Source organism: Cajanus cajan, chromosome 4, assembly GCF_000230855.2.
Source record: "Cajanus cajan strain Asha chromosome 4, NIPB_CcT2T_4, whole genome shotgun sequence".
Lineage (NCBI taxonomy): Eukaryota > Viridiplantae > Streptophyta > Magnoliopsida > Fabales > Fabaceae > Cajanus > Cajanus cajan.
The window spans coordinates 70,632,964-70,644,662 of record NC_138520.1 but is presented as its reverse complement, the minus strand read 5'-3'; the positions used below and the strand labels follow the sequence as shown (position 1 = coordinate 70,644,662).

Sequence of the window (11,699 nt, the reverse complement as noted above, 5' to 3'; positions counted from 1 at the left end):
ATTGGAGGGTTGAGAACTCAAAGTTGAAGATGGATATTAATCCCCTCGTCATTTAAATAAAGAGCGATTATTATTGTTTAGATTAATATTAATATTCATGATTCATGCCTTTGAAAGCTAAGTTTAAGCTTTCAAACTAAAGTCATTTTGACACAAACTAACATGAAACAAAGAATTTGTTAAGAAAGTCTATCTGATTGATATCTTTTTATTTCTTTTAATGAGGACTTGAAATCAGATAATTAGTCTTGTCCCTCTTTTATCAAGTATAAAAATTAGTTTCTTAAATATGTTTTTAGTCTTTTAAGTTTAAGATAAATTTGGTTTTGATCCTTTAAATTTAAAATGATTTTTTAGTTTTATAATTTTTAAAAATTTTAATTTAATTCCTCAATTATATACTAGTAACACATCTGTTAATGATAGATGACAAAATTATACAATATCAATTGAATTAAATGTAATATTTTACTAACAATGATACTAGTAACTAATCTTGCACGATCGATTAGTAATAAGTGAATTTTATTTGACAAATTCACCGATAACATTTTAGCATAGAGATTAGAATAAATTTTTTTCAAATTATAATGACTAAAAAATTTAATTTTAAATTTAAGATTTACTTATATTTAATTTTTATTTATATTTGAGACCAACACACATGATTTATTTTTGTTTATATTCATAATTGAATGGAGTAAGATTTAATAATTTTTCCACATCTCCATATTTATTAATATAGTATGATGATTAGATAAATTTGTATTAAATATTTGTAAAAATATTTTGTATTTTAATCATGTATAAAAATAAACTTTATTTTTTTATATATTTTTATTTTATAAAATCCATGATTTTAACAAGTATATCTCCATTTATCTTTTAAGTTTTCTTGATTTTATGAAAGAAATCAAAGAAGTGTTATAATGAAACATCAAATTTATGCATTTAATGGATATAAATGGCATAAAATCAAAGAAGAGTTATGAAGGAAACATTAAATTTATACATTTAATAGATATAAATGATGTTGATGTCACTTAAACTACAAGTCAACATGCAAACGTTAGGCAAAAAATATTAATTAAATTAAGAAAATGGTAGTACAAAAATAATGAAGAAAAAAAAAATCATTTGCACACAAGTAATTTGATAATGGTGCAATTTTAATGTAACTTTGAATATAAAAAAAAAAAATTACGTATATTGTGACATGTCAAAGCAATATTGAACTTTTCTCTTAGGCATGTGTCTAATTCGAGGTAGTAAGTGATGCTTTATGTTGACCTAATTTATGCTTTGAACTAATGAAGACTTAAATCATATATGATTTGAGAGGGTCACTAGAGTTATATGGTTGGGAATGTTGAGGAAAGGGTTATGATTGTTGAGGAGAGGACTAAGTTGTTGAGTAGAAGATTAAACATTAGTTAAACATTGTTGGAGTAGGTCCTTTTAATTGATTTGATTAATTAATCTAGATTGGTGACTCAGTTCAGTGAGGTTGTAGAGGAGTAAAGATTGTCCACGCCTGTTATTCGAATCTTTGTGCAGCAGAAACAAGTTAAAGGATGCAATGTTTTGTGACAGTAAGGGTTGATTTTGAGAAGCCAAAAATGAGCATACTGTATTTTGGCTATAATTTTAGTAAACATTATTACATTGAGAGAGATTGCCTTACTTCAAGAACATGTTTATATTTATATTAATTTTACTTGATAATTTATTTATTTTTTATATCAAATTTCAATCATTTAATTATTAAATTTAAAATTTTAATATATTTACAAATTTTTAAAAAATTTAAAATTTATTTAATATTTCATTCTATTAATTCAAGTTAATGTATAAAATATTTTTATAGTTATCTATCAAGTTAAATTAATGAAATAAAATATCAAATATTTTTTAAATTTTTAAATTTTTAAATTTTATAAATTTAATTTAATTATTAAACCGATAAAATTTGATATAAAATATAAATTAATAAATATAGATAAATTTATTTTTGAAGTAAATAGATCTTCCTTTATTATGTTATATTATTTGTGTTGTTTATTGTCCACAAAATTATGTATGTAAAAAAAAAAAAAAATTAACTCATCTATTTGTTTTGCAATATTCTATTTGTATTAATAGTAATACTATGTATCAAACACATACTCACAACTATAAGGAAAAGTATTCAACCTTTCGATTCACTAGGACAATAAAGAAAAATCAGTTAAATTTCTTTAACCAAATTTTAAACTCATTTTTTTGTTATAATCTGGTTTTTAATTTTAACAACCGGTTTTAAATTAAAAAAATAATTTTAAAAATAATCAACTCTTATATATAAAACATGAATAACAATTTTATATAAAAAAACAGTTTCAAGCAATATTTTTAAATAAATTATTAATTAAAAAATAATATTATATTACAATATATAAATTATTTATCATAAATTTTAAATATAATTTATATATTTAAAAATATTTATTTATTTAAATTTTAAATATAATTATATATATTCAAACATAATATTATTATATATTTAATTTATTTTAAATTTTAGCTATATCTAACATTTAACATGTGCCATTAAATTAAAATCCTCCTTCAAGACTGATTTTGAATCAAATCCGATTTATTTATAAATAATTTAAAAATATTTGAAATAAGTTTGAAAAAAAAGCAAATTAGTTAAAAGGTAATTTAATTTAAAATTCAAGTCACTTATTTAATTATAAATTAAATTTACCAATAATTTTATATAAAATCATGCTAAAATACATGTATACATACCCCTTGCTAATCAGTGAATAATAATTACTATACTATATATCACATTCACAGCATTAGTGTGGGATAACCTCCTAGTATTTAATAAAATAAAATAAAATAAAATGTCTCTAATAAGGACAAAACAAAAACATACGTTGCACGTGTTACCCCATTCATAAAGTTTGTATTTTCCACTCACTTAAAAGTTGGCACGCACGCCTCGTTCGTTCGTGCCAAATTCCCAAACACGCTCGTCTCCGCACAGACGACACGAGCGAGAACCCAACCTCGTGAGACGCACCTCGCATGCTTCACTCGTTCACACGCTCGCTCTTTCCTCACCGGCCGGACCTCACCCCTCACTCGCCGCCGGACACTGGCCGGCGCCGCTGTTCCCTCTCCTGATCTCGATCCTCCCGGATTCCTCCCCGCCGCCGTCGATCTCGCCGGGCCTCCGCGCCGGTCGCCGGGGATTTCGGTGCCAGACTGAGTTCTGAAGATTCCGGCGAGGAGAAGACGGATCTGCTGGAGAATTTATCAATCGCGCCGTGATTTCGATCTGGAAGGTGACGGTGTTGTAAACTCATGGATTAACACCGTTTATCTGATATTTTTTCTTTGTTATAAGTTTAGACGAGAAACTATTTGCTGTTAAGGACTCAAATGTTGTGAGCTGGATGTACTCATGTAGACGCGTGCTTTGCAGTTTGCATTATAAATTTGTTCTAGATTTATTTATTTATTTCAAATTATTGATATGATGGTTTAAAATGATTTAGGGGAAGAGGAAATTGTGGTGACCTGAGTTTTAAATTATTATTAGTTATGATTATAGACATGTTGTAGTTTTAAGTTGTTTTTTGTAATTATTGCCTTTGGAGGCTTAAAATTTTACAGGGAGAGAAAATTGTCACCTGGTGTTGTTGTGAGGGTTGAGTATTGCTTTTGTTTTTGTGCAGACTTTGGAATTCCTGATGACATGGCTTTTTTTGGTTTCAAACGGAGGCCGTTCATAAAATTTGATGGCACTGGCAATCAACAGAATCAGTAGGATATTTTTTAATTGAATTGAACTATTGATGGTGCAGACTTGGGATTATGGCAACGGATATGCAGAGACTTGTTGGGACGAGTGAGGATGATGAAGAAATGGGAATGGATGTGAAAGATGAGGATGACGAAGATGATGAGTACGACGAAAATGGAGGCGAGCAGGGAAATGCTTCAGGGATGGTAGAGATTGGTGGTGGGAATGGGATAGGAACTGCCACTGGTGACCACAGATTTGGGCAGAACCAGCAGTTTCAAGAGCAAGTAGGCACCCCAGGTGGAGGTACTCGAAGATCTAGGCCTCTGGAAGAGAAAGAGAGAACAAAGCTAAGAGAGAGGCGTCGGAGGGCTATCACTGCAAGGATTTTGGCAGGGCTTCGCAGGCATGGCAACTATAATCTAAGAGTTAGGGCTGACATAAATGATGTTATTGCTGCTCTAGCAAGGGAAGCTGGATGGGTGGTTCTTCCAGATGGCACTACTTTTCCCTCAAGACCTCAGTCTCAGGTAATCTGTCATGATGTAAGTTAAAATTTTCTGCTTCTGAAACTAATCTTTGGTTGATTTTTGTGACTTTTGGTCTGCTGCATCTGCAGGCATCATTTGTGGTTTCCCCCTGAGTGGGAGGACTATAGTCTTATCATATTTATTTTGGAGGGCTCTATTGCTGAGAAAATATATCTTGTTTTATCTGTAGAGTAGATGTTAACTCTTGGTACTTGTTGTGTACTTGAGTTCTTGGCTTAGTCGAGTAACTTTAGTTAAAATATTTGATATTTAAAAGTCTTATTATTGTTGTGTATCTGCAAATTTCAGTTCTGACTTCTGACAAATCTCAGAAAAACTCCCACATTGGAACCTTTTCTTCTCAACCTTACAGGGTCAAAAGCCAGTTGGTGGTAATTCTACAATTGTCACTTCATCTTCCCATGTGGCTTCACAACAGACTCCTTCTGCTTCTCTCAGGGGAGTTGCTTCTGGCTATAGGAGCCCTTTAGAGTATAATGCATGTCAAACGAAAGGTGTTTTAATGCCAACTCCGTCTCCTTATGATCTATCCTCAAGTTCTCGGTCTCAAACATCAATGGGGGATGGAGAAGCACAAAGAGACAATCGTCCTCTGATTGGTGGTTCAATGGATAACATTGATGAGAAGCAGGTATTTAATGAAGCCATTTTGGCCAACAAATTGATGTTTTTGGAAGAGTAGAAATGGCCAATTTAGTCCCTGAAATTGTATCTAGCTGTCATTGCTCATTAGTCCCAAAAACTACGAAAAATTTAAGTTCCTGAGATTTTGACCACTAGGATTAGTCTAATGATTGGGAGAGGGAAGTGTTAAGGTAAAGTAGATGTGTGAAGACCTAGGTTCAAACTTCATCATCGTTTTTGTAATCTTTCTTATGGATCAAAAAAAGTTATTGAGATTTGTCCCTAAAATTAACCAGTTTTTAGACTTGGGATTATTATCACCTAAATCCCTGGACTGAAGGACTTAAATGAAACCCCAAAAATTTAGGGACTTATTTGAGTTTTCTTTAGTTTCATGGACTAACGTGATAGCTGGATATAATTTAAAGGAAGGAATAAAATGATCATTTTCTCTTTCTAGAATTAAGTTTCTTCCAATTGCTGTGGTGACTGGTGATTAGCTGATAGCATGAAGTAGTGTCTACATGATTATCCGTTGCTATATTAGTATCCAGTTCATCATTCCTGCATGTATACAAACAGAGCAAGCTACAAGGAAAGGGATGGGAATTAAGAGAATAAACACTTGTGTACACAAGACAGTTGAGGAGCACAGAATAGGAAATAAAGGAGAATTTATTTATTCTGGGGCATAACTGTTTACGGAGCTAGGAATAGTGGAAGGTGGGAATTCAGTTAGGAAGAAATCAGAATCGGAGGGAAGGCTTGATAGTGCATTGTAGACATGAATTAAGAGGAAAGGGGAAAGGATTTAGGGCTAGAGGTTCAGTGTGTATACAGAACTCTTGATTTATCTTTTATTTTCTACATTTGCAGTCCTGTAAAGAGCTAACCTCATTGTTTTTTGTCAGTAGAAAGTCAGTTCCACTCATGGTGAAAACTTTAATGAAAACTTTAAAGGATAACCCAAGACAAATGATTATCCAAAAGGGCATATTCATTCTTTTTATTTTGCATGTAATTATTTCAGTATGGTGCCTTTGGCAGGTAAATCTCTTGGCATTGTTTTATACCTTCTCCTCCTTTGCAGATTGCTGACTTGCCCCCCAGGTTAGCAGAGCGTGATTTGGCTGGTACCCCATATGTTCCAGTTTATGTGATGCTACCAGTAAGCTATTATTTTACTCTCATTTTTCATTATTTTATTGAAGTTCTTTCTCTTGGTTTCTTAATATGCTTGTAGTGAGTAGGTCTACTGACATATGGGCTTTCATAGTATACTGTTTTAGAAAACTTATATAACTATTAAAAGAAAGAAAAATCTCTGTTTTTTTTAAGGAAATTATCCGTAAATATGAATCTAACATTATATAGACACATTCTGTCTATATTTTTGACAGTTAGGGGTGATCAATATTAAATGTGAGCTTGTTGATCCTGATGGTCTACTAAAGCAGCTGAGGGTGTTGAAATCAGTACATGTTGACGGTGTCATGGTGGACTGTTGGTGGGGAATAGTGGAGGCACATGCTCCGCAAGAGTATAATTGGAATGGTTACAAGAGACTCTTTCAAATGGTGCGTGAGCTTAAGCTTAAGCTGCAGGTGAGTTTCCTAAGCTACTATAATCATCGTGAGTTACTACTCTCTTTCTGATTCAATCTGCTTTTAGTGGTGATGTCAATCATTGTCCTGTTGACACTTGGCCAGGTTATGATGTCATTTCATGAATGTGGAGGCAATTTTGGTGATGATGTTTGTATTCCATTACCCCATTGGGTTGCTGAAATTGGTAGGAGCAATCCTGACATTTTTTTCACTGATAGAGAGGGAAGACACAACCCTGAATGTCTTTCTTGGGGAATTGATAAGGAACGAGTTTTAAGAGGTCGGACTGCTGTGGAGGTAATGATTGCATGTTAATAGCAATGACAGTCATACCACTGTCAGTGTTAAATCACTTTTCTTCCAAACAAACTCATTTGAATTATATATTAGATGCTGATTAAATTAAGCATATTGCACTTTGAAGGTTTATTTTGATTTCATGAGAAGTTTCCGGGTAGAGTTTGATGAGTATTTCGAGGATGGCTTAATATCTATGATTGAAGTTGGACTGGGACCATGTGGAGAGCTAAGATACCCATCTAGTCCTGTAAAGCATGGTTGGAGATATCCTGGTATTGGTGAATTCCAGGTAATTTAGTGTATCATAGTTATCTATGTCAATTTTCAGATTCTGTTTTCCACTACAAAAGCTTCCTTGGCTCAAATTTATTTGTTTCAATATTCCATATATTCCTTTAAGCAAGCAAATTCATATTATGCTTAGCCAAAAAAATTAAAATTAAAATATCCCTTTTACATAGCCTTTTCATTGCTCAAAAGAAAATTGTTTTGTCCAATTTCTCCATTCACCATACTCTTTTTTTTTTTTGCTAAACTTCTCTTTGATAATATGTTTTAGGATTGGAGTCTTCATTCAACCTTCGTTGATGTGTTCAACTTTTAGTTTGTCGGTGTTATACGTTGAATAATTCCAAAAAGTTAAACTGAGAGAAGGTCAATCGTGAGTGTTAAAAATTTGATTCCCTAGAAAGTTGTCCATTAAGCCATAGCCTGGGTATCATTCTTGCTGTCTTGTCTTCACATATTGTTGGGGGTATCTTTTTGCGTACCCATATGCCTTTGATCTCTTTTTAACCTCTTCGCTCATCATCCTTCCCACTTTGTGCACAGTGCTATGATCAGTATATGTTGAAAAGCCTTAGGAAAGCAGCAGAAGCACGGGGTCATGCTATTTGGGCTAGAGGGCCAGATAATGCTGGTACCTATAATTCTCAGCCACATGAAACAGGTTTCTTTTGTGATGGAGGAGATTATGATGGCTTCTATGGCAGGTTTTTTCTTAGCTGGTACTCTCAGGTTTTAGTTGATCATGGAAACCGGGTACTTTCTCTGGCAAAATTAGCTTTTGAGGGATCTTGTATTGCTGCAAAGGTAAGTTAATAAAAAAGAAAAGCATAATTTGAAGAAAATTTTGTACTTTCAATCTTGCAGAAAGCTTTTTTGATTCTTTTCTGCATCCGAACCTAATGATTTTGTCTTACATAATTGATGCAGTCCTCTTCTTATATATGTGGTGTTAATTTTCAATGCTTTTAAGAATAATTTGTTGCAGCGAAAATACCATGTTTTTGAGAACTTGTTTTCAGCTTAAAATATCTCTGAAAAATATTGCTGCCTTGAAAAAACTATTCACAAAACCAACACTCCCTAAATTTATCTAATGTGTGATTTGTTGAAAATTGCTTACCATTAATTTAAAAAATTTGTCGTGGGTTCTTCAATATACTTTGTTAGCACTGACTAAGGAGTGATTTTTTGTAGACTGATCACTGTTATTGCTAAGCGATAAATTTTCATCCACAACTACTAAATAATAACAGCACTCTTCAATCCTTATATAATGTGTGATTGGTTCCTGAAAATTACTTTCCCTTTATCATTATGTAGACGAATTGACTTCATTTCCTCAGTGACTCGTCTACCACTGACTAAGGAAGTATCTTTTATAGACTGATATTTATTAGTAATACACTTTCATCGACAACCACCAAAAAACAATAGTATTTTCTGCACCAAACCCCAAAAAATGAGAAGGATTTTTTTTTTTTTTTTCATGAAGTTAATTCTACTTTAATGCTTATCCTATTCAACTTGGAGTTATCCATTTGTAGGTATATCATTTTTAGTCTTCGTGGGTGTATATATTTGTTTTGGCCATGTCAGTTTTGTTTGATATATTTTAATTTATATACAGTTATCGGGTATTTACTGGTGGTACAAGACTGCAAGTCATGCTGCTGAATTAACTGCTGGGTATTACAACCCATGCAATCGTGATGGTTATGCTGCAATTATGACAATGTTAAAGAAAAATGGAGTTAGCTTAAACATTCCTTGCGTTGAGCTGCACTCAGGGAACCAACATGAGGGCTTTCCAGAGACATTTGCAGATCCTGAGGGATTAGTATGGCAAGTAAGTATCTAATCCTTGCCAAACCATATGTTGTTACGGTGTCCTAGATAAAGAATTACATTGGGAAGAATTTGTTAGAATAATTTATCATTGTTGTTCTAATATATAAACAAATTTGATCTAGATTCGCTAAATATTGTTTTAGAATTAAAGCCGTATGGTCTAAACTGCACACCTGATTGTGCATTGAAGGTGTTGAATGCTGGGTGGGATGTTGACCTACCAGTTACCAGTCAGAATGCATTTCCTTGCCTAAACAGGGTTAGCTATAACAAGCTTTTGGATAATGCCAAGCCCATGAATGATCCAGATGGAAGGCATTTTTCATCCTTTACTTACCTGAGGCTTAGTCCACCCCTTATGGAACGACAAAACTTCATAGAGTTTGAACGATTTGTCAAGAGAATGCATGGTGAGTTGATGAAGAAAATTTTAAATTTATCTTTCCCCTCTTATTGATTTGTTATTTTGTTGAAATATCTATTAAGGAAAGAAAAATATGCCTTTATCTTGCCTTGATCGAACGAATGCTCATGTGTCATTTGGAACCTTTCAACCCCACAGTTCCCAAACTCGGTAGGGCAATCAGCAAAACCCTGAAGACCTAAATTTCTTTCATATGCGTAATTCAGTAACTGCTAATTTTGTACTGATCTGTGGATTTCTTTATTGGTTCCTACTGATAAAGTTCTTTGATCCACATACCATAAGCCTTTTGTCTGATTGGAATCATTTTATAAGCTATAGAATATGAAACAAGTTTTAACATCAATTATCCGAGGTGTACTTTTGTTGGGGAGAAAGACACCGATACTTCAAGTAGCTGCAAAAGTTGTAGCTGGCTATCTAGTGGGACGTGGATTATATTAGTCAATGACTTTGTCATTTCTCATTGCAGGGGAAGCTGTTCTTGATCTTCAGGTATAACTTAACGGAAAAGTGAGTCTGGTTGAATTTGTATTTATAATTCCCCTGACAAAATGGTTGGGGTATTCTGTAACAGAGTAGGATAAATAGGATTGTTATTTGCTGCGGCACATACTAGTTGATAGTCAAGTAGTTTGACTAGGATTCGCATATGTTTTTTTGCTCCTTTTTTGGGATCAAACAATTCACATGTGCAACTCATTGATGTTCTGCATTAGCCAATATACAGTGATTTGTACAATTATTGTACTTGTAAGTTGCAACTATACATCAGTGTAGCATCCTATGATATACTAAGTTGTCGCCATCATTGATGAATTGGATAGAGTAAAAGTGCTACAATTTTGCAAATCTAATAGTTGTAGCTCAGATATATGGGAAGTTACTTGTTAGTCTCTTTTGGGACCTCTTGGAACTATTTGCAAGTGCACTAAGTCTATCGTTTCTGAAGGAACTTTCAATATATTGCATAATTCGTATTCATTATTATTTAAGCAAAAGTAAATTGAATTAGAGAGTAAAATGTATTAAAAGTATGAAATGAATTTAATTGAACATGTATACCATTAAAATTTATTGGGTTTAGATTGTAACTATAATAATCTCATTATAATTCATAATTAAGAAAACATATTTATGTTATCTTTTTTACATCATTTCACTAAATTAATGTAGTCATAATTCCTTACAAAAAGTATTGACTAACAAAAGTAGTGATTGATTACCTTACCAACAATATGGTCTCATTATAGTTTCAAAAGCTTTCTTAACATGTTTATAGGAAGAAACATCTATACTATTCACTAACATGTGAACCAACCAAAAATACAACTCATGGTTTACAACATTCACCAAATAACACAATCTCAACATGTCTAAAAGTTAAACACCCAAGCAAATTCAAATATTTACCACCATAATACCATATATCAAGGTATTCACACCATGCATGTGAACACTATAAACTCGAGCCACATCATACGTAAATAGCACACCTAATACATTGTCACACATTCACTTACAAAGATTTTCTAATACACTAGAATAGTCTAAGTGATTGCTTCCACGCTAAATGTGCTCGTTGGGTATAAGTTATGACCTTGCATGCATTAACAAGTCACATATGGGATTAGTCCATTAATTATTTACAAAGAACCATGCAACCTTTCTAATAATTAGTTAAGGATGATAGCCCTTAATTTCATACTTTACTCTTTATTGACTAAGGACCAAGTCAAAACTCAATAGAATTCGTTCTAAGAGTTTCTTACTTACTCAAAGAGGGTTTTCAACAGTTGGTCTCCCAAAGTACCAAAACTAGATTCCCTATATGGGATCTTTAACTTCCTAAACAACATTTTCTCCTCTAGTCCTAAGTCAATTAACATACTTTAATGTCTGCAACATTCTTAGCATCATCACCTCAACATATATTTTCTATATATATTACCCTAGGTTAATGTATATAGAGATCAAATGACACCAATCATGTATAGCATACCGATGCGTAACACCTCAACCAAGAATAACATATCAATGCTTAACAATTCATTCAAATATAGTATATTAATGCTCAATAGATCATTCAATAATAGCGAACCAATGCTTGTTCAATACTCCAATCATGCAATTTATAGCATATCAACGCTCATCACTATTTTAACTACACAAATATAGCATATTGATGCTTATTATCATTATCTTACATCATATAACATGCAATAGCAATAGACACAAGTATTTTATTCATGTTCACC

At 32.5% G+C, this 11,699-nt stretch overlaps 1 protein-coding gene across 5 annotated transcripts; it reads left to right on the top strand.

Moving 5' to 3' along the window:
* The first annotated feature begins 2,988 nt into the window (after positions 1-2,988).
* On the top strand, positions 2,989-10,260 carry BAM7 (beta-amylase 7). 5 transcript variants are annotated; one of them, XM_020363095.3, is made up of 11 exons: positions 2,989-3,338; positions 3,861-4,344; positions 4,703-4,981; positions 6,065-6,142; positions 6,375-6,578; positions 6,684-6,878; positions 7,006-7,170; positions 7,713-7,973; positions 8,797-9,015; positions 9,208-9,427; positions 9,914-10,260. In XM_020363095.3, exons 2-11 carry the CDS (start codon positions 3,871-3,873, stop codon positions 9,940-9,942), a joined length of 2,124 nt encoding a protein of 707 aa, XP_020218684.2. In that variant the 5' UTR covers positions 2,989-3,338; positions 3,861-3,870; the 3' UTR covers positions 9,943-10,260. The 5 variants fall into 5 exon arrangements, with proteins under 5 accessions (XP_020218684.2, XP_020218683.2, XP_020218685.2 ...); XM_020363094.3 differs by having other exon boundaries at positions 3,732-4,344; XM_020363096.3 differs by having other exon boundaries at positions 2,990-3,338; positions 3,732-4,329.
* The last annotated feature ends 1,439 nt before the right edge of the window (positions 10,261-11,699 follow it).

Excerpts from the sequence above, each read along its gene's own strand:
- BAM7 (XM_020363095.3), top strand. The coding sequence starts at position 3,871 with ATGGCAACGGATATGCAGAGACTTGTTGGGACGAGTGAGGATGATGAA. Across the intron at positions 6,579-6,683 it reads AGCTTAAGCTTAAGCTGCAG|GTTATGATGTCATTTCATGA; the intron begins GTGAGTTTCCTA and ends ACACTTGGCCAG. Across the intron at positions 7,171-7,712 it reads CTGGTATTGGTGAATTCCAG|TGCTATGATCAGTATATGTT; the intron begins GTAATTTAGTGT and ends CTTTGTGCACAG.